Source organism: Electrophorus electricus, chromosome 5, assembly GCF_013358815.1.
Source record: "Electrophorus electricus isolate fEleEle1 chromosome 5, fEleEle1.pri, whole genome shotgun sequence".
In the NCBI taxonomy this organism is placed as follows: domain Eukaryota; kingdom Metazoa; phylum Chordata; class Actinopteri; order Gymnotiformes; family Gymnotidae; genus Electrophorus; species Electrophorus electricus.
Window position 1 is genome coordinate 7,654,810 of NC_049539.1, and position 22,582 is coordinate 7,677,391.

At 41.0% G+C, this 22,582-nt stretch overlaps 2 protein-coding genes and 1 long non-coding RNA gene across 6 annotated transcripts in view; 1 reads left to right on the plus strand and 2 right to left on the minus strand.

The window, feature by feature from the left end:
• LOC113573800 overlaps positions 1-614 on the minus strand; it is a 35,375-nt gene extending 34,761 nt beyond the window's left edge. For all 4 annotated transcript variants that reach the window (XR_003410239.2, XR_003410241.2, XR_003410240.2 and 1 more), the window contains exon 1: positions 497-614. This is a non-coding gene — a long non-coding RNA (uncharacterized LOC113573800). The remainder of the gene's footprint in view (positions 1-496) is intronic.
• Positions 615-1,860: 1,246 nt separating this feature from the next.
• myca (MYC proto-oncogene, bHLH transcription factor a) lies at positions 1,861-4,700 on the minus strand. The gene is made up of 3 exons (XM_027004387.2): positions 4,460-4,700; positions 3,240-3,883; positions 1,861-2,707 (listed from the first exon to the last, which is right to left on the minus strand). Exons 2-3 carry the CDS (start codon positions 3,874-3,876, stop codon positions 2,133-2,135), a joined length of 1,212 nt encoding a protein of 403 aa, XP_026860188.2. The 5' UTR covers positions 3,877-3,883; positions 4,460-4,700; the 3' UTR covers positions 1,861-2,132.
• A 3,714-nt stretch (positions 4,701-8,414) lies between these two features.
• ankha (ANKH inorganic pyrophosphate transport regulator a) lies at positions 8,415-21,325 on the plus strand. The gene is made up of 12 exons (XM_027004365.2): positions 8,415-8,870; positions 10,485-10,701; positions 11,354-11,472; positions 11,596-11,679; positions 12,131-12,301; positions 12,553-12,687; positions 12,767-12,859; positions 14,104-14,196; positions 17,929-18,058; positions 18,468-18,591; positions 19,448-19,547; positions 20,504-21,325. The coding sequence occupies exons 1-12, from the start codon at positions 8,775-8,777 to the stop codon at positions 20,645-20,647; spliced, it is 1,506 nt and encodes a 501-aa protein (XP_026860166.1). The 5' UTR covers positions 8,415-8,774; the 3' UTR covers positions 20,648-21,325.
• Positions 21,326-22,582: the final 1,257 nt, after the last annotated feature.

Consider the following 22,582-nt stretch of genomic DNA (forward strand, 5'->3'; position numbering starts at 1 on the left):
GATGTCTTCGGAGACTGAACTCCAAAGAATTTTATTAATTCAGTGATACACACAATAAAGATTTACTAATAACATGACCAGACACAACACAAGCATGGCACTGGATCAGGACTTTCAGAATGAAACAAAGAAAAAGACTACAATATGAATACTGGCTGATCTTAGAGCTTGTTTTAGAGGACAATGTGCTTCAGACGAAATAATGCTGGGATTTTTTCATGAAAATTAACACAGATAGAAATGCTGAAGCAACTTTAATAGCCTTCCTAAGAAAGCACGTCTATTCCAGGAAGAACTAATCAACTTAAATAAACAACTGATTCCTGTTGCTTTACATCGGATGTCATTAAAAATATCAAATATAAATAAAGCGAATGTGTTGTCCAGTTATCACGTTTAAGGTCAGTAGGCTGAATATGCAAAATCAGGTACACAGATATGTTATTAGCAGGCAACAACCACTATACAAGTTGCACTGAAATCGAAAATAACCTACCATCTTTTGCCATGTGATGTAGTTGAATAGTTTTTCATATTCCACTTCCATTGTAGAGTTATTCTTTGTGGTACTGGACACTACGGTTCGCCACTGTGTCGACCTCTTTTCCATGTGCTCAGAGCACGCGCGGAACGTTCTGCATACAGTCAGATACAGTGGGTGACGTCATGGGTTCACCGCCGCGCTATCACGAGGGGTGCTGCTCGAAAATCTCTCGCAGTCTCGGCTAGCATTAACCCTCTTGGAAAAGGTTTTAATAGCTAGGAGGAGATATTTAACAAAGTTCAAGAATAGATTTTTTTTTTTATCCTGGACAAATCATTTTATCAAATGATGGGATGTTACGAAAACTAAAGAAGGGGCATTTAAGAGCATTGCGAAAGCTCTTATTTTGCTTCGCGTAGGTTAAGAAGATTAAAAAAATTACCACCGATTTCTAATGCACCGCTAATCCCTAATACCGCAAGAGTAATAGCTATATATCTGTCTTCCAGACCTGGTAAATCTCGGTGTCATATATATATTCAGATCACTGCACCAGTCTAAGTGGGTGTTGGCACCGGAGAGCAGCTGCGGTAGACTGCGTACACCTGATGAAATGCATATATACGGGCGATCAGCTGTGCTTTCAGGGTTAAAGATGCGTAAGGAAAATATTTACAACACGTAGCCGGATGTGTGCATTTAGGTCTAGCTGGTCGCTGCAATGCCTCTGCAGTTTAAGGTGAAATACTAACCTATTTTTCAGCGTTGCTTTATTGTTCATCTTAAATTTGCAGGCAGATGTTCAATCAGCTTTACCAGATAAAAAAAATGCTTTAGACATGTTAACTTACTGTAGAGGCAACGCTTTGCATTGCTATCTTGTATATGACAAAACACCTCTAATCTGAGGCACTGTATGTTACACATTCACAAATCTCCTGTGGCCAGTGCTTGCAACACTGCAGATGTTGAAATATTACACAGGAGAGCACTTTTAGGTTCGTTTTCACTAGTGGCAAAACAGAAAAGGCTTGTTTTGACTGCAATGCATGTCTAAACAATGCTTTTAACATAGCCCTGGGCTGGGATGTAAAGAAATTACTTAAAACATCAGCTCCCTCCTTGTGATGCTGAACTTCTTTTATGCAGTGTACGTAGTGAAAAGGAAAACACAGACTTTGTTTTCAGAAAGAAATGCATTTATGATTCAGAATCGTTAGAACATATGAATTAACGATACAGTGAAACAAAAAATACTGTCTGAGGAATACTCAGACCATACAGATCCAAAAATACATTTCTTAGTAAATATGAATCATTATATACAAAAACGTACAAATTATTTTGTTAGGGCTTTGTGCCCTGTTTTTTTTTTCTTAATTTTATTAATAAAAATAAATGACTTAAATACAAATTATTCTATTTGACCACCTCTTCAACTTTAAATTGTGGCAGTTTTAAACATGGACCAAGAAAACAACAAAAAAAAGCCAAACAAAAAAACAAAACAAACAAACAAAAAAAACAAATAAACCTGCATTGGGCATGCAACATCACAACAGCAACAGTCTTTAACTTGCATAAAAAGCTGGGTGGGGGGGGGAACAACTTTTAAGATGTCTTTTTTTCTTAAGTCTGTCTCACAGGCTCAAAGCCGGGACCTCCGCAACTGCTGTAGCCTGTGTTTTAACTGTTCACTCTTCCTCCGGAGCTGCTCCTTGACAGTCAGCAGCCTCTGTTCATCTGTCTGCATGCTGCGGATGCACTCAGCCGCCTTCTTCAGGATGACCACCTTGGCTGCTTTCTCATTGTTGGCTACGTCAGGAATCTCGTCACGCAGTGCGAAAAAGCTCAGCTTGAGCTCATTCCGCCTCTGCCGCTCCAGCACGTTGTGAGTCCTCCGCTTGTCATTGTCCTCCGAGTCCGATGTACGGGGACTCGCACACTTCCTCTGCTTGCCAGGCCGAGCGCCGCCCCCTCCCCCGCCCCCCGGGGCGGCCTCCAGACGCAGGCGCTTGATGACAGGCTGCTCGTGCCGGGTGGAGGGGTGGGCAGCATAGTTGTGCTGATGGGTGGAGACGTGGCAGCGCTTGAGGACCAGAGGGCTCGCATGCCGTGTGTCGGACGCCTCAGCCTCGCTCCTCCTCTGCCGTTTCTCCACGGTCACCACGTCGATCTCCTCGTCATCTTCATCTTCATCCTCCTCCTCTTCCTCATCGTCTTCTGCAATGAGAAATGAAATATGGTCATGTGTCAAAGATCAACTCTTTAGTGCTTGTTCCCATAGATCAGAGCTGTGGGAAAATAGTGGAATGTAGCGAGTGGCATTCCACACGCAAAAAAGAAAAAAAAAAAAAGAAAAAATCTCTGCATTCCTGTCCCCACCCACTTTCTTCGTCAGCTGATATTTAAACGCTGCAGCCTTAAAAGCTTTTCTTATGGTTCAGACTTGTCTGGCTGGGCGGGGGGAGGGGGGGGGGAAACGACACTTATGCAACGACCACATGCCCAGATCACCTATTGCAAAATGACTCGCGTACCCTCCGTGACACCACGGAACAATCCCATAACCGCTACACTGCACTTTCTCAACCCTGCGCCTATGACACGAATAGATAGTAGTTCAACTGACATTTGTGGGCGCCTGCCAACCACAAGCTTCTGTTAACCTGATGTTGCCCACAGGACATCAGGGATCACAGTATACGAAGCATGTTAATTAAAAACATTCCGATCAACGGGGAATTGAACGTACCTGAATCACTACTGCTGCCGCTGTTAGGTGGCGTTTCCAGCGGCAGCGTGGGTGGCGTTTTCACCTTGCTGCCTTTGGGAGACTCCGTAAGCGGGTATGGGAAGACAGCGGAGGGATCGATGCACTCCGAAGCCGAGGTACTGAGATCTTGCAGATAGCTGGCATTCAATCGACTGGCGTGGTTTTCCGTACTGTCGCTTGACGACGAGTCTTTCCTTGCAGCTTGAAGTGATGCAAGTCTTTCAGAAACCACTTTCTCCAACTTCGCGGCGGCGGAAAATCCGCTCCACATGCAATCGTGTATTATGATTGACTGGAGAAACGACTGGGAATAGTCCGCATCGCATATGAAACTATGATTAACAACGTCGTCTCCGAGGAACTCTGTCACCATTTCAAGTTGGTCCTCTTTGGAGGGCAACAGCCTGGAAAGCGAGGGTCGGCGGCTTGGGGAGAGAGGCGGTGTTGGCAACAACTCAAATTTCTTCCAAATGTCTTCGCTGGGAGCTGGTGGCTGAAGCTGTCCCTGCTGATGGTGATAGAAGTCCTCATCATCGTTATCGAAGTAGAAATATGGTTGGATGGAGTCGTAGTCGTAATCGTAGTTTTTACTCGCCAGACTCGTACTCATCGGCATGATGTCTCTGGTGAGCAAAGAAATAACGGTTAGATTAGCTAGCTAGCTAAATAGTCATTCAGTACCCAGTTAACACAGCTAGCAAATTACAAACTACCTGTGCAAAGTAAGATAAATCCTAGATTTAATAGTCTGTATTGGTATGCAGTCCTTTGCAGAACTGTTGCATTGACCTGCTTCGTCAAAAATCGTTTACGCAGTACCCAGACGTTCCCAAAACAGAAGACACTGCATGCAAAACCCCAGCTAACCTAGCTACCAACAGAATAGAGACTGCATGTAAAGCCCCACCTAACCTAACAACCAACAGAATAGACACTGCATGTAAAACACCAACTAACCTAACTATCAAACAGACAGGATCAAGCCCAACAGGCAAAACGGTCGGCATGTCGCTACCAGCTAATGTTTGGGTACACATAAAACTATACACCGCATTATACCGGAAAAAAACTAACTTCAGCAACATTCAACTAACCGTAATTTAGCATTTAAAAAATCAACTTGAGAAAATTATCGCATTATGCTCATCCAAAGAGCAACGAAAAACAACACTTAACTCATGTCTAGCAAAGACTCTTACCATGTATTAACAAAACCAGTTTCAGAATTTTTCAGCGTGACAATGGCACGAAATTAAGCAAAAAACCCTGAAGGACTGAAAATAAAATCCAATGTTTTAGAGTGGTCCCTGACAACATGTATAATTGCAATCTTTGCCCGAGATTGTAATTCAAATCCAAAGCAAGTAGCTATCTAGTAAACACTAAACACATGGACACTGTCTACTTCTTCCTCCTGAACTCTGGAAGCCGACTGAGGGGCGTCTGGCATCGCACTACGAATAAGACCGCATCCTGACTGTAAGCCTTCCTCTCAGTATTCATCCGCCTACTTTCCCGCCAAACCAAAATGCAGTCGTAAAAAGGTCACTTTCTGAACTGGCTGCAGAAGCTTCAGTTCTGATAAACCGCATAAAGTCTGTCCTAATGCTTCTGCAATCGTCTGTATTTCACAGAGTTGTTATGTCATTAAATTAAATGACAGAACTATTCCTTGTTGCGGAAGAATATCTGCAATTGCCTGTCAACGAATAAGTGACGAGAAAGTGAATGGGTGGGAGAAGGAACAGCACTTTAGGGGCAGATTGCCGTCGTTGGAAAACCGAATTTTGCTTGCATGATTTCCATACCACAAATTATTGCCCAAATAGTACGTCTTCTCCGGTGGTTAATTTGTTCCATGAACAAATAAAATATATTACCTGATAAATTCACGTGATTGTGCATGAAGGCGTTGCAAAATGTGTTCCACATCCGTGTAAATCCACGGATAAACCCAATGAACCAAAGAAAATGTGGGCTCACTATAACATGCTAAAATAAAGAAATGTGAGCTCACTTTGACATGCTAAACAAAAGAAATACAAAGTTCATATTGGATTTGCTGCTTTGCAGTAGTTAGCCGGCATAGGCTAGATGTCAGTGGCGTTTAAATGACCACAAGAGCATTGCTTGGATGTAAGTGACCGAAGTCCGTGATTCAAGTCGTTTGTCCTTCATTTGTTAGACATTCCGAATAACTGTCAGCACGCTTCAGTTCCTGGAACTCAAGCTCTTTCAGGGCATGTTACTATCACAAACAGATGGACATTTTAGGGTAATATCGCGGGACGTTATAGCTCAAACCGACAACGATGCTCTATTTATTTTTAAATGAACTTAGAACCTTCTAGAAAGCAAATTAAAATAGAAGTATTTATCCACTTTTTTATTTAGTTATGTAGAACAAAGCTGTGCTGTTCAGCTGCATGTCTTATCAAGCTGAAGGCTATTACGTTAACGAGCTCTAACCCCATTAATTAGACTACAATAGCCAGCTTTCACCATAATGTGTAAACGATGAAACAGTAAGTTATCGGGCTTTCCAAGACGCATTTATGTGTAAATTGGCAGTTTTGTTCATTCAATAGCACTTTGTATTGCAGTTTTTTTTTTCTACAAGTATTTATCAGGATACCTGCAAGCATTTAAGTAGGTACTGTTTTACAGATACAGAAAGCCATAATGAGATGCCCTCCATTTTATAACTCATTGTCGAGCATGCAAAATAAAAACATAGATTAATCACAAATTGATATAATCTGCAGTTTTCTTGACCCCAAAATTAGAAGGTTAATTTTGGTCTAATAGATAGGTATTTGCCGCCCCCTACTGTTGAGGACTTAATTGTAGAATACAACGAGGTGCAAGTTACCATGCTCATCAGTTAGATTTCTTCTTTTAGTGCTCTGCAAAAAGGGACACTAAAATTAGACATTTATAAAAATTATAAAATATACAATACTGGTAGGTAAAGTCATGAAAACCACATAAGCCTCTGTATGTATATTCTACCTTGTGCTAGATCAGTGCTCTCACTTAGGAGACTAACAAGACTAACAAGAGCTGGAGATGACTAAATCAGGGGAAAACTGGAATGACCAAAAAGCATTTTAGCATCAGTTCTAACATGTTCAATGTATATTCAATGTAAAAGGTAAAAAAAATTTCTATATTCACATCTGAGCCATTCTACCGTAGCAGTACCCTCCATAAATATCTTTGTAAAAGTGATTTTTAAAAAGGTTAGAAAAATGTGATCATACACTGAAAATCTGAGGAATATAAACTTTTTCTCTGTGGAAAATTGGGAGAAAAATTCTCAAAAACATGTCACAATTACTGAAATAAACAAATACAGAAATTCTTCTTATTTACCTAAAACATCTCTAGTATTAGGGTAATGTTTCATGTACAGTGAGGAGAAAGGACCACTTTAGGACAGTTGCGGGAGTTGTTTGTGTCCTGGAGTCTCCAACACTACAATTGGACACCCAACAAGTCATTCAGAAGGCTAGCAAGAAGACAGCCATTGTTGTTATCAAACCACATACATAGATACGTAGAGTTTGCAAAACAGCACTGAAACTTTGGAATCAGGCTAGAGGAGACAAAAATAGAGATTTGTATATGAGACAGAGATTTTTGGCAGCAAACACCAGAGTGGCTTTGGCACAAGAGTCAAGGCCACGCAGAGAAGAGCCTAATCCCCTCTGTGAGATGTGGTGGTGGATCTGAGATGCTGTGGGCTGTTTTTTTTTTTTCTTCTAGAGACACTTGAGAGCTTGCTAGTAACTATGGCATCAACTGCATCAAATATCAACAGATTATATAACAAAATCTGGCCTCTTGCGCCCAGAGGTTAAGACTGGGTTGTTGTTGTTGTTGTTTTTTGTTTGTTTGTTTTTTTTGCAGCAGGAAAATAATCCAAAGTATGCCTTCCAATCCTCAGAAGAATGACTGACTGACCACAGAACCAGTGGCCACCCCTCTCCCATAACCTAAACCCCACCGAAAGCTTGTATGGTGAGAAACAGGTTCTCAGTATTATCTCACCAAAAGAAAGATGTGCTATCATCATCATTTAAGAACAATCGGCATGATCGGTATGTGTATGCATATGTATGTATGTGTGTGTGTGTGTGTGTGTGTGTGTGTGTGTGTGTGTGTGTTTTCACTAGTCTTTCACTAGTGTTTTTGCTCATATTTATGAAGGGTGATAATAATTCTTCAGAGCACTGCATTTTCTTTTCTCAGTAAACATCTATAGTTCAGGCTCAGTAAACTCGTATTTAATACTGTTTTAAACCTGAAACCTGAGGTTCTTACATATGGCCACAAGAAATGACAAGAAACCCCTTATCAGCCTTATCAGGATCTTTTTTAAATTTCTGAGCATAGTGTTAATGTTAATGTATACTGTTACTACATGATGTTAGATAGTATAGACTGTTGACAATGACATAGTGTATTTTCCACTTGTATCTTTATCCACTGTTTTTTTTTAAAGTTTTTATTCACTAATGATGTATTGACAGATTCAGTCTCTAGTTACTTCAGGCAGTAATTAACCTGGAGTAAAATGCCAAGTGGAATTTCATGAATGAATTGTAGTTTTATGGGTGGACTATGAAACGCCAAACGTATGCAAACGCGCCTTTAAAAGGTACATTGCCCATTACGTACCCTTCTAATATCCACATGATGGCGGCAAATATTTAATATCAACTCCATAAGGCATTGGCAACAGTGGAATTTTAATAAACTCGCGGTCCTTGTTACTGTAACCTAACATTATAATGAATCTGTCTATACAAAAGGGCTGCAGGTAAAACAATTCAAACAATTCTAGATCAATGGGCATAAATATTCCAACGGTTTAACAGCACTTCTTTTACATGGTATAGCCTACATGCTAATATTCCGGGTAAATCTTTTTTTCTTTTCTTTTTTTTTTTAAATAAGATGTGTACGAAGCGTTCGAAAAACCAGCTAACAAAAAAAGCCGGTTATCGCTCGGTTCCTCATTTTAGTTGATCTCAAACTGCGCAGATATCGAGCGGAAGACCGGAGCTGCAGACTCAAACACCCCCCAAATCTTGGGCCGTGACGTAGATGGCGCGAGGCGGGATTGGTGTTGTGCCGCCCCACGTGTGTTCTAAAAAAGGGAAAATGACACTAGAGAGAATTCTGTCGATAAGTGTTGTCCTTGGATTTAAACGCACTATGATTTGAAGCTAACGATGATTTTTTTCCCCCCTCCCTGCTTTTTCGATTTTTGTGTGCAACTGGACATTTATTTGCGGATGGCCTGGGTATAACTGTTTTGCTGGCAATTTCGATGACCTTTTGTTTTCCTCTGGTATAAATTGGTTTGTATGATGGTGACACGAAGAAGGTTGCATAGCCGCTAACTAGTGACCAGTACTGCAGTGAGTTTCAGATATACTGGGTGCCGGCCAGCTACCGCAGGTCTAGGCTTTGGTTGCGAATGTGAAGCGGATCTCTCCTGGTACCATGGTAGAATTAACATCTTTAACTTCTTACTGGCCTCTCGCGCGATTCCTGCTTCCGCTCGCTATAACCAATATAGCCATCGATTTTGGAGAACAGGTAAGAAGACACCAGTCAATAAACGATTTCCTAAGCTCTCAGCCGGGGCCATGTTAAACGCGCTTTGAAGGATGTGGATACCGAGGTGCCGTTATTGCTCCCGGCACGGATTTGTCGATGACGTAGAGCCGTGTGAAGGTTGTCCAGTGCGGCGCACATGATCTGACCACAACAGCAGTGAGACCCCGTTCAGGGGGTGGTCACTCTTCACAGTGCAGTTCGTCTCCCCCGCACTCCTTCAATGTATGGTCTGATTACCAAGCCCTTCAAAACTGCTAGATAGGTACAGATTGTTCGTCAGGGTGAACATGCAGCTGTATAAGGAAAGGTCGGATCTGGGGCCTTCAGAACAGGGACCCCATGCTTTAGAATTTTAAACTTGTCACTCACTTTAATTAGATGTTGCTTCATATCTAACTGAGACGTTAGTGATTTTTTTTTGGAGTATGTTTGCATGTACCGAGGGGCTCATTGATTTCATGTGATTGATATCTGTGGTTCTAAATCTCGATCCGTTTTTCATTTTCTCTCTAATATCTGATGCTGAGTGATGGGGGAAGGGGTTGGCTTCTGATGAGCTAATTGATGTAAATTACAATCTGGATTATGTTTTAACATCTATGGAAAATATTCAAAGTACCACAAAATACTGGAGTCACACAACTTTGTCTATTTCATACATAGATACACATTTCCTGCAGCTTTATATGGGCTTTTGATGGTTTGGTTGCGGTTGTATTTGTATTTTCAAAAGCTGTAAAATTTTCAAAAGTTCACATGTTAGGAATGACCACCAAATGTGTTTAGCTCTCATTCAATATGTGTAAATATTGTAATGTTTAGTAGTGCATAAAAAGTGCTTGGAGTATGGGCGCAATTCAAATTAGGTTTAAACATAAATGATGCCACTCTCCAGTCTACCAGACAGATGTGTTCGTAGCTCGTGTGTGTGTGTTGTAGTATAAAGATTTAAACTTGCATAACATCAGTGTGTAAAGGATTAATAGAAGTGGTCTCTTGCATGGCTGTGTGGAGTTTGACAGAAAAACCTAAAAGAAAAGCGTGACTTGACTGTGGGGGTGTGTGTGCGTGTGCGTGTGTGCGGATGTGTATGGATATGTGTGGATGAGGGTGTGCCAGGGTGCGTGCATGTGCTGGTTTGAGTGGAGGCGATATGCTACCTTATGTCATTGTGTAGACTTGTAAATTATTCCTGTGTAATTAAATTTCTGAGACTGTGGAATTTCGATGGGAGATGCTGAAGTGGAACAAAGCCAGAGGATGTGATCTGAGGCCTCATCAACCGGCAGACTTTATTAGCAAGAGAGAACTCACAACAGCTACTAGCTGTCATGTGTTTTTATGGTCTGAAAATGTATGTATTTTCTTCCAAATGTGCAGAAATGTTGATCCAGTTTGCTGTCCGCTGTGCTAGTTTGTCGAGGCAGGGGCTGTGCTTTTAGGCTTTCCACTGCAGAAAGAGTCTCTTCCTCTTTTACCTCTTTGTCACATTTTCTGCCTGTTTAAGTCCAGGGTAGAGAGTCAGAAGTATTGAAGAGATGACTCTCTTTTTTTAAATTTATTTATTTTTTTTCTCATGCATGTCTTTGGCAGGCCCTGAACAGAGGCATCACCTCAGTAAAGGAGGACCGTGTGCAGATGCTAGCCAGCTATGGGCTGGCCTACTCCCTTATGAAGTTCTTCACTGGACCCATGGGCGACTTTAAGAGTGTTGGCTTGGTGCTTGTACACAGCAAGAGAGACAGGAGCAAGGCTGTTTTCTGCATGGCTGTGGCTGGTACCATAGCCATGATTCTCCATATTCTCATAGGTGTGTTTGTGTGTACTTTGGGGAGACTTATAATTAGGTAAATGCATAAAATATATGTATGTATATTTCAAGTTTAGACAATTAGTTGGACAATTAAAGGAGGACTCTGGAAGTGAAACACTGAATATTATGTTGTACGTAGCTAAGCAGATTGTTGAGCGCAATTTCAGTTTATTGGTTCAGTCATCACTGTTATTTTTGGCTTTCCATGTCTTTTACTTGCAATTCTCAACTAAACTCAAAAAAGTGTTTGGAGGAACAGATTTATATGCTGAGTGAAGCTGGTACTATTCCAAAGTGCGTACATTAAGGTGCTAGTGGGACATTATTGTGCATCCTGTGCAGCATGTGACATGTGATAACTTATCACATGATGCAATAATAATGTACTGCCTCAGTACAATTTGACAAATGTGAGCTTTTATGTTGAAAGGAAATCATATGGCAATTTCAGTTTGCAAAGGCAACTTTACTAGTGACGGGATCCCATTGCTCATTTGAACCTGCTGCTGTCCTGTCCAGCGGTGGTGCAGAAGTCATGTTTGGATAATGTGTCCAGAAGACATGGACATTTATTTTGATACAAACAAAACTGACATTACCAGATAACTTGCACTGATTTTAAGGTCCATAACAAGTTGTGTTATCATAGCTTACACAGACCTGGGATATTATATCATCAACAAGCTCCACCAAGTGGATGAATCCGTTGGCAACAAAACACGAAGAGCCTTCCTGTACCTTGCATTGTTTCCCTTACTGGATGCAATGGTGAGTGTGAATGTGCATGGGGTAGGTGTTCAGAAATGAATTGGGCAGTTTGCAAAGGCATGATGGCTATGAGCTACCATGCAAGGTGAGACAGGAAATAACATGTTCTTCCTGCTTCCGAAGGCCTGGATTCACGCCGGCATCCTGCTGAAGCATAAACACAGCCTTCTGGTGGGCTCTGCCTCCATCTCAGACGTCGTGACGCAGGTACAGGCTAATAGGTCTTCCTCTCAGTGCTTTTGTCAGATGAGAGTTACTACTCTGTTCTCAAACAAACCTTTCTCTATGCATCATGCACACTAGCTGAGGAACCAGTTGGCTTTTCTGCAGCATTAGCAGCGATGAATAGTCAGTGCTGGATCAGCACAAATTCACAGCCTGACGCAAGCCCCTTTTTAGCTCTGCTGCAGTCCGCGATCATTTCAGTTGCCTAGAACTCTGCCCTAATCAAACAGTGCACTGTTGTGTAAAAATGGGTGGCCTGACCTTTTGATGCTGATTTCTTTTATCACTATGAATGCATAATGTGAATAACATTCCCAAAAAGTTCCAGATTCTGTAACTGTCTGTGTTGATGCACGTTTTAAATGTCAGCGTAGAGTGGATTTGAGCCCTGTGTAAAGCTTAATCTCACAGTGTAATCTTCCCTTTCCTTCAGATTGTGTTCGTGGCGGTCCTGCTCCACAGTAAGCTGGAGTGCGTCGAACCCTTGCTCATTCCCATTCTGTCCCTGTACATGGGCGCACTGGTGCGCTTCACCATGGTGGGACTGGGCTACTACTGCAGCGTCCACGACAGTATCCCCGAATCCAGCCACCTGGAGATGGGGGTACACTTGCCAAGGCCCTATCTGTGTGATCAGGCTGTCTAATAGTTGCTACTCAGTGACATTAAACAAATTTACACCTCGATTATTTGCTTAAAATAACTTCCAGAACATGAACCATTGGATTTTGAGAAGTGTTCATGGGAAATCCGTTTTGTCTCTTCATTGAGAAACACCACAGAATAGCCAGTCCACCAAAGTGTTCCTAGCCCTTATACTGTGTTTATCCAGACCTTACTTGTGTTGTGTTCTAGGGGGACACCACCATCAGGAAGATGCTGAGCTTCTGGTGGCCATTGGCGCTCATTCTGGCCACGCAACGCATCAGCAGGCCCATCGTCAACCTGTTCGTGTCCCGAGATCTCAAAGGCAGCACCATGTCCTCAGAGGTCAGTGGTGAGTGACGATGCCTGCCACTGCGACCAGTCAGCAATCTGCTTCAACCCGCCAATGTGTTTGTGTTGGCAGGCTGTGGCGGTGCTCACTGCCACTTACCCTGTGGGCCACATGCCCTATGGCTGGCTGACTGAACTACGGGCCATCTTTCCTGCCTTTGACAAGGTGCGTTTCTGTGTACTCCCTCTTGGCATGGCAGGACCATGCTGCCCTGCGTATTACTTAGGTGACGGATGGTGCGTGGAAAAACAAGTGTGCTAACTGTTTTTCCAGAGAGAAGAGAAATGCTTCGGGGGGGAAATAATTAAGAATTTCAGCAGGGTTGTGTAAGTTGTTCTTGCCAGTTATGTCAGAGGTTTGGCTGCGTTTTCATTTTTTGTTTCCTCATAATTGTCATCAATTTGAAACTGAATCACAACCATGCACTGGCCTGTCCTAAAACAGGAATTTACCAGAATCATCACCCACTGCCTGTCTCGGATGGTGTGTTTTTCATAAAAACTCCTCTTTTAAACATGCCTGTAATTACACAGCATGGGTTTGAGGGTGACAGTTTGACTAACACTCAGCCCCTTGCCTGTGCTGTTAGAAACCTAGCAGAATGGCGATGATTCACTTGTTTGGGTTAGGCCTGCCTGGACAAGGACACAATGTCCTTTTGATTAGAGATGAGAGTCTGTGCCTCTATCTGGCATGTTTTATTTCTTGACCTTTTTCTGGTCTTTTGAATCAGTGCTTGAGCTAAGCACAGATGAGCACATGATCACCAGGTGCATATGTATGTATATAGGAATTCCATTCTTTAAAAAAAAAAAACAAATTCATCATATAAAGAATTGCATTGAGAGCGAAGTTTTATTTTAAACTGAGCACTGTGTACAAGTCAAATATGTTCAGTCCTGGGAGGTGGTTGATGTAACTTGAAATTAAACAAGCCATGAGAACATTCCCAAACCTCACTGGAAGATCAGTGGGTCAGCCCGTTATCCAGCAACAGTTTGATCTTTTATTAAATTATACAGAATGTAATGGATCCCTGATTTAGGCTCTGAACTGTTGAAAGCACTGAGATTGAATGCTTTTCTTCCTATGGTAGACATACGTGGAAGCACCAGGTGGGAGTGGATATCATATCCTGTTTTAAACTGATTGGATTATGGCAAAGTGTAAAAGCACAAAATGCATAATACAGGAGTGAAAAGTATTGAACAGGAATGAACTTCATCTACTTTGATGAAGACGTTTTAATCCATGTTGCCTGAAAACGGTGGTATCAAGTGTCTCCTCCACTCCCAGGTCTTTCAGAGTGCCTAAATGTCTGAATGTGCATTCACTGATAAAAGGTAAAACCGTATGGGCTCTGTATCTAACCACAGATGCCTTTTTGTTTTCCTCTTTTTCTAAAACAGAATAACCCCACCAACAAATTAGCTGGTGGTATTCCAGTTACCAAATCTCATATCAAGAGGTTCACTTTCACCTGCTTTGCCCTCTCCTTAATGGTAAGAATTGCCATCTTTTGGTTTTCAGAACATGTTTTAAATTACATTTTTATAGTCTTTGTTCAATAGACATCTCTTTAACTATTGCACTGAATATGTCACTTGAGAATGAAATCACAGGCCTGTCTGGGTAGTGTTCCATTTCTACACATCAGCGGCGCATTCCCAGCACATTTGTGTTTCCTGCTTAAACACATGGAAGACTGATAACATGCTAAGCAGGAGAACAAGTTATGTGAAATCAGCTTTATGACATGGCCCAAGTCTCTGTATTCCTCCAGGGCTATTTTTGGTGTTTCCCTTGGGTTAAACTGAGTTTGCAGGTGTCTGGTCACGGCTCTGAGACATCAGCTGATGGAAATTGATGAGCGATGCATGTTCTTTTCCACCTGCTAAAGCTGCGAAGCATGAGCTCAGCTCTTCCTGAGGATTAGATGCAACTGTTGTTTCTTATTAATCTGGATTTATAAGGGATGATGGGAGTTGTCACTGTTTGGTTAAAAAAAAACATTAAAAAAAGGAAAGTGTCTGCAGCAGTCTCCAAGCACTTCAGGTCACTTGTTTACCACCTGTGGCTTGCATCTGCATGTTCTGCATGTGAAGGCAGAGGAAAGGAATGACCTAAACGCTGAAGATCAGAGATTGTGAAACACCGTGCTCAAAACTCTGTCAAACATACCGTGCTTGTTTGGCACCTAGGAGAGAGCTGCAATGGTGTCATGAGAGGTCGTAAATCATTGACTTGTGTGGTTACAGGTCAAAGCTTGTATGTGTGTATGTGATCCAGGTCTGCTGATTAGAGGTTTGCTTTACCAGTCTATGCAGTTATACTGGAATGCATAAAACACAGGCGTTAGGGATGGAAATGCTCAAATGGAGAAATAACTCTTTTGCTACTCTGTATATATCTGTTAATATGTGAAACGTTTGCCTGAAATAGCATGACAAAATTATGGTAGATGTTTCAATTCAAAATCTCAAAAAGTCTTTTGGTCTAAAACCTGGAATTCTGGTCTAAAATTCCATGTTTTGTTCCAGTGCAGCGCTTTTCAAATTATACTTGGTAACAAGTCACTAAAAATATTTCTGGTTGCATCATAAGGGGAGACCTTGTAGGGTCATCATAGTCTTATATCAGTAATTTGCTGGCGATTTGGAAGTCTATGTTCAGTTTCAGTCATATCTTTAATCAGGAAGAGGGTGTGATGGCCTTGCTGCCTATTTTAGCCCTTTTATAAATCTGCAGAACAGGAATCTTGTGGTGACCAGTTTTGTTTTGTTTTTTTTTTGTTCTTTTTTTTAATTAACTAATTAATTAATTTATTTATTTTTTAACAGAATGCCCAAAGATCTGTTCGTATCACAGTGTTTTGAACAGCATTTCAAAATGTTTACTTTTATTATGTGCTTCTAAAACAATAATAAAATAAATTAAAATGTACAATGCAACTCAACTGGCACAGACTACTACACGGCATAGGCTGGCGGCTGATTTTGGAGTTAAAACAGCATGTCTGGAAACACGTCTGGGATGCAACCCTAGCTTTCCGTGTGTGTGTGTGCGTACATACAGATGGTCTGGATAAAAGTTGGGTTGAAAAAATTCTGGAGAATTCCTTTAATCCTCCCATTTTCTTAATCCTCGTAACATCCTTGCATTTTATTGTGTTCACCAAAAATATAACAATTAAGTGGCTGTTTAGCAAACTATTAGAATGAGCTAGTGTTCATTATCTGTGTTCCGATGCTTTTCTTACATTGAATTAAAACTTCACAACCTCAGCAGCCATGGAAATGTACGACATATCAGTGCCAAACAGCATTCCACTGAGCATGGTAAAATACCCTAAGGTGAACAACCACGTGAGTGACACACAACTTTTCTATGGGTTGGACCTTTATGGGCATGTCAGTGCCACTAACAGACAGGAGATGTACCTGGGGTGTGTTAAAAGGCCAGGAACCAGGCAGGTGGTGGGCTGAATTTAACGATTCAGTATTGACATCAAAGACGCATAGAGCATTTTAGCCGGGGTCACCAGCTCCTACCGAGTGTAAATGTAATTTTTCTAGTATTTTGTTTCAATATTCATTTGTTTGTTGTTTGTTCTCTTTTGTTGTGATTGTGTTTTAAAATGCACTCTTACATCAGAGAGAACATTTACTTAATACTAGATATAAGTCAACCCACAGTTGCAAAGAAACAACTCTAGTTTTATAGGCCAATAACCGGTGTAATGAAACTTGGGGCGTAGGTCTGGCCTGTTTTCTAAGGCATGTGCTTGCAGTTGAGTCTCAACATGTACTCCAGCATTTGTGCACACTTCCAGTCCTTGAGGGCCAGAGTTCAGATCAGAGTGATTTCATTGCTTTAGCCTACTCCCTAAGGTTCACCGTGCTGAACCTGGTAACTGCCTGACGAGAGAAATCAGAAAGCTTTGCTGGCCTCTGTGCCTCCAGGACTGGAGTTGCTGTTGGATATGAATTTTTCTTTTCACTTGGAGTTGCCATAGCTCTGGCTGTATCTTCTCATGGATTGTCTTTTATTTCTGTTATTTTTAGCATAGTTAGTCATCATACTGAAATGATGAAACTTTTATGAAACTCACCAGAACAATTTTTGTGTTTTGAATCCCTTGCCATAATATTCATTTTTTACTGTTGTCTTTTATTTTTAAAGTTATTTATATGATTTACTTTTAATTCTGCACAGCAGATTCAGTGTAAAATGCAATGTAATCATGTCCATTTCAAACATGTGCTAATAACAGAAAATGGAATGGTATGCCTGTTTTAAGAGTTTATTGTATTTATATCTTTTAAGGCATCCTTGTTTTTCCTCATGATGGTGCCACGCCCTGTGTTTTAAAATGCATAGTTAAGCTGGTATTCCCATAAAGGTTCAAAGTTTCAAAATACACCCTCATAAAGCCTCCCAAACCATAGTTAATCTGAACATCTCCACAAACTGACATGGGCCAAATTATTGCTTTTGTTTGCACGTCTTTTTTGTTAGCCTAATACCCAGAGGTCTAGTTCTTGTAGTCTTCTTAGTAGTTTTGTTTACTGTGCCTCAACCTTTGTCAAACCTTGTGGCAAGAGGACATTACAGGAAAACAATAAAAACCACTGGGCTCAGTGGCGATGAGGCAGCATGTCTTTGTTGGCTGAGTGTTGGGCACCTGCCGCAGATTGAACTGTGACCTTCCCACTTTAATAAAGGGAAGCTTTGTGGTCTGGGCTCAGTTTTGGGGGGCGTGGGCCGGGGACGGATGGGCCAGCCCACCTTCCTGCTGTAAACAAGTAGGTCAAGCTGGCACATGACCCACTACGGGAACACAGGGGCAAAGAGGTTTGTGCATGGGTGCCAGCCAAGGTGCGGGGGTGGGGCAAAAATGTGGCGTGACCTGCTCCTGCCAGGAACGTTTCCTGATTGCATGTCTGTGCTAGGACGATGGTGAGCATGCCAGCTCCTGGATGCACTCAAAACGCCACACGTGACCGAGCCGATACCTACTGCAGAGCAGCACTGGGGGGATGGATGGGGCGTGCGTTTGTGGAACAATCATTTGTTCACATTAGTGTGTTTTTTAGGTTTCTTTTGATCAGATTCGAAGTGCTTTGTAAGATCATTTATCATTTCTTAGGAATGTTTGTTTGTGTGTGTGTGTGTGTGTGTGTGTGTGTGTGTGTGTGTGTGTGTGTGTGTGTGCATGCTCGTTTTCCATCTAGCTGTGCTTCATCATCTTCTGGACTCCTGGAGTGTCCGAGCGTATCCTGGTAGACGTGATCGGGGTGGATGCTCCTTTCGCACAACTATGCATCGCTCCCCTCTGCATCTTCTCCTTCTTCCCTGTGCCAGGTCAGTGCCTACTCTTACTCCTCTCGCTACCTGTGGCTGTATTACTGTGTGATGTGTGTTTGGAGGTTAGCTATTAGTTATGATTGCATTATCTGATAATTTATGACATTTTTTTTTTTTTTTTTATGTTAAGACTTTGGTCAACCATGGCTGTGTTAATAAATTGTGCCTTGCTTGTCCATCTAAACAAAAATACAGCACTGCATGCAGTCACCAGCCACTTCATAAAAAAAAAAAAACCACACCTCTGGTCACTTTGTTAGATATAATTAGGTATTACTATAGGTGTTATTTCGAAATATACAGTTTCAGTCTTTACCCTCTTCATGAGAGAGAGAGAGAGATGGAGAGAGAGAGAGATGGAGAGAGAGAGATCTGCCTCACCTCCGCCTGGCTTTGTGCACTACAGTGACCATCCGTGCCCATCTGACCGGCTGGCTGATGACTCTGAAGAAGACGTTTGTGCTCGCCCCGAGTTCCGTCCTTCGAATCGCCGTCCTCCTCACTAGTCTCATAGTACTTCCCTACTTGGGGTGAGCAGAACCCGTCTCAACGGCACGTGCAACAGCGGACAGGTGCTAGAGCAGCAGCAGAGACTGTCTGGAGTTTGTATGTTTCTCCTTTCCCTGTTGTGTCTTGTTTGTGCTTTATCTGCGTCTTTGAGCTTGTTCTTTTTAAAAAGATGGCATTCCACTGATCTTAGAGTTTAAAGGCTTTGTGTATGTACCTAAGAAGTATAGAGAGAGAAAAAAAAAAATAAAAAAAAAAATAAAATATATATATATATATATATATATATATATATATATATATATATAAACTGTTAGATAACTCCTATAACCATAAGCATGCCTATGTGCTGCGCATGGATACCTAAAGTCCGTGTTTAAATAGTGATTTTCAAAGCTACTTTTTTCCTATCCTTTATTTTTCCTGAATCCATAGGGAATATTAGCAGGAAGATGTTGATAACAAAAACCATCCATCATACCCAGGATCCTCTCTGCTGAGCTAATTCGATCTCATGGTGCCTGTGAATTCCTTTTTAGACAGCCTAAAAATAAGCTGGAAGTTATGACTCTGTTGAATTATTGATGATCACAGACTGCGTGCGAGCACAGGCATTACAGATACACAGCTAGGGTTGGAGCACATCGCGCTCCATACTACGGCAGGCATTCCATAGGTCATCTGAGCATGGAGTAATGCAATGACGTGCTTTGTAATATCCGATTGGTCCGCGTTTCTTTACTGACTTTGTAATTGTTAGATTGTTGTTGGTAATTGTTATATTGATGTTGGGCAGGATGTTTAAGTGGTTCTGGTGATCGATGTGTGTTAGCTGTGTTGAATGTTAAGGCTGTGATGGTGATGAACATGTTTGTGTAGGGTGCATGGTGCTACACTGGGAGTGGGATCCTTATTGGCTGGCTTCTTGGGAGAAGCCATGATGGTAGCGGTGGGTGCCTCCTATGTGTACCGGCAACAGGTGAGAATATGCCATATTGTCTATTTAAGAGCTATGGCTCAGGTACTGCAAAAAGGAAAAATTGGCAAGGCCTCCAATTTCTTGCCATATATGCTATTTTACACAAGACCTTTCCCTTATCATCTAATATTTAAGATGTTCCCACACAGTTGATCACATTGGCGTCTTTGCCATCTCTGCTTTTCTGGCTAAATATGTTGCCATTTAGGTGACCTTCGCAAATAATGTTTTGCAGTTTTAAAAAAGGAATACTTGTTTGAGATTGAAATACCAGTGTAATAAGTGAAGAATTAAAATTATCCAGGCCAGCACTAAACAAAATAAATGTAGTCAGTAACGTGAAATACATGTTAAATTCTATCAGTTATTTACGTTCTAAACACTTATTGGCTCTGTCATGGCGACAATGATCCTTACATCATATTCAGTTTGATTCCACTGTGGAATAAGTTTTCAGTTTTTAATGTGTGAGCAGTAACATGAGTAGCCACTAAAAGGAATAATCATTAAGCAAAAGGCCAAAGGCTGAAGTTATTAGCTCACTCAGCCTTATGTAGGGTGTATGTAGGGTGGCATGGAAAGACACTAGATTGTGATTTTATATAGTTACTTCAGGCCTTGCTGCAAACATTTCCCCTTTCTTGTGTCATCAGTTATTTTGTACAACCATTACATTAAACTTGTATTTAAATGCTAAATATGCTTTATTTAGACTTACTTCATTCATGTGGGCATTTTATACATGCATGTTTTTTTCTTAGCAAGGGCTCGCTTACTGTGATATGCTAAAAATGCAACAGTGAATCCCTGATGTGTCAGATTTAAAAGTTCGCCTGCATTATTTGAATGAAATTTCTTCTTTTGTTGGCTCATCTGAATGCCATGGTTCATCTAAACACACATAGTAGTGACTTCAATTCTCTTCTCTCCTACATGTTAAACACTTCTTCTCTCAGTGGCAAAGTTCAGACACCGAGCCGGTGGTACAGGAAGAGCAGGGCGAAGACACTACCCCAATGAGTGAGGTCACTTCCAGGAGGCAATTAGATGCCATCCAAGAGATCACAGAGGAAGAAGAGGAGGAACAGGGAGAAGATTGAGTGATTCGAAGGATGAAAATGGGGGGGATGAGTAGTGGAACGTTAACCTGGGTTGGAGAGGATGAAGTGGTCAAATTTCTTGTTGGGTTTTTGGACTATTATCTAAAACAGCCATGTTAACATCTGTCTCTTGGAATTTCTCCCACTCTTGAAGCAAAGCTAATAGGCCACTGCAGCTTTGACACACATCTCCAGAGGCACCTGGTCAAAGCCTGAATGCACGTATATGCTACAGCACTTTCTGCACTAATGGAGTCTTTTTGCACTGAGGTTCTGACAAGACTCTAGGCACAGTGGTCAGTGACCAAAGCCATGGCCAAAACAGCAGTGTGGCCAATTTAGAAGTGGCTGGAGGGTGTTCAAGCGCTCTCTCTCTCTCTCCAATACCAATAATTGACAAAAGGTAGCTGCAGAAGGAGATGATGCCCCAAAAAACGTCACCAGCAGATTCAACAAGGAGGGTTTATTTGTGATGGTCACAGAACTGCTGCTGAACTGATTGGCTATTCTTGTTTGGTATTAAATGCACAATGGCTGTTAACGCACAACAGTTAATCGATCTATATCCATGTATATAGTTTATTTGGATTCTAGTTTAAGCAGATTATACATGTATATATTTTAAAAAAAAATTTATTTTATAAATGAGGTAAATTTTGAGCATTTTGTTTTTTCTGGATTTCTATGGTCAACTGAAAATATTAATGTGAAAAAAGTGGTCTGCTACATGCATTATTTATTAAATGACGTTTTTATTGACATATCAAAAATGACACTAGGACATTTGAACAATAAAGGAGTAAACAACAAATAAATAAACTTACAGTTTTGATAATTACAAGATTTTTGTCTGATGAATTTAACCAATTTAAGAAGTATGAACTGAGGTGCAGATGGGGCAGTGTTTTAGCCCCTTGGCCCTCATCAGGGTTCCTTAAATCCTATATGGATATTCTACACAGTTTAGAATAGTCTTGGAGCTTGGTTCATTGTCAATCCCAGTTGACTTCATCTCACCTTCTACTAGATGGGCATATCTTCAGCAGTGATCAGTATTCTTTAGCAAGCACTTTACTGTTCACCTTAAAAGGTATGAAATTACTTAACACACTGAAAACAGCTGAAGTGAAAGTGTATTGTTGCTATGAAGACTGACTTGTGTAGGTGTTACAGGGTTTTAGCAAATCATGCCTGTGACATTTCTTCTGATGAGTGTATTTTGGTAACATGGTCCTTACCACATCTAGAACAGGTACAGAATAGGTTGTTGTGAAATGTCTTAAAATATTAGCAATTATTATGTTTAGAACATGGTGCTGTCACCAGTTTTATATAATAATAAATAATAAATTATTCTATGGAATGCATTGTTAAAAACGGAATGGTTTAGATAAAAATCTAATTTACAAAATCTTCCAACTTGCCTCAGTTATAGCCAAGGCATGTGTAGTGTCCAAATTTTTACACTGGATGTTTGAGATTAACCTAGCTAACAAAGTTTATGCCCACCAATTAGTATCATGCAAACTGCATACCAGAATCGTAAATATGCCTCAAAAGACATCTAATACCTAAAGTAGCTTCATAAAATAGCAGAATAAATCCATATTTAGAGGCCGCTTGTAGAGTATAAGACACCAAATAACTTAACATCTTTGATGGTAGAGTTGCTTTCCAGATGCAAAAGCAAAGCATTTTATGGTTGTTGGTTTGTTTTTTTTGTCTAAATGTTTCCACAGATCTTTCTCCAGGTGTGTAGTGATCACATTTCCTAATACTTATGTACAATCTGCTACTGTTCCATCTACTTTTTTTGTGTGCAATCTTCATTGAATGTGCAGATTTCCTGGAATCCTGAGTCAGATGCTCACGTGTAGTAATACTACATCTATTTGCTAAGAAATAACTAATTCAGGATGTCTGCAAAAAAATTTT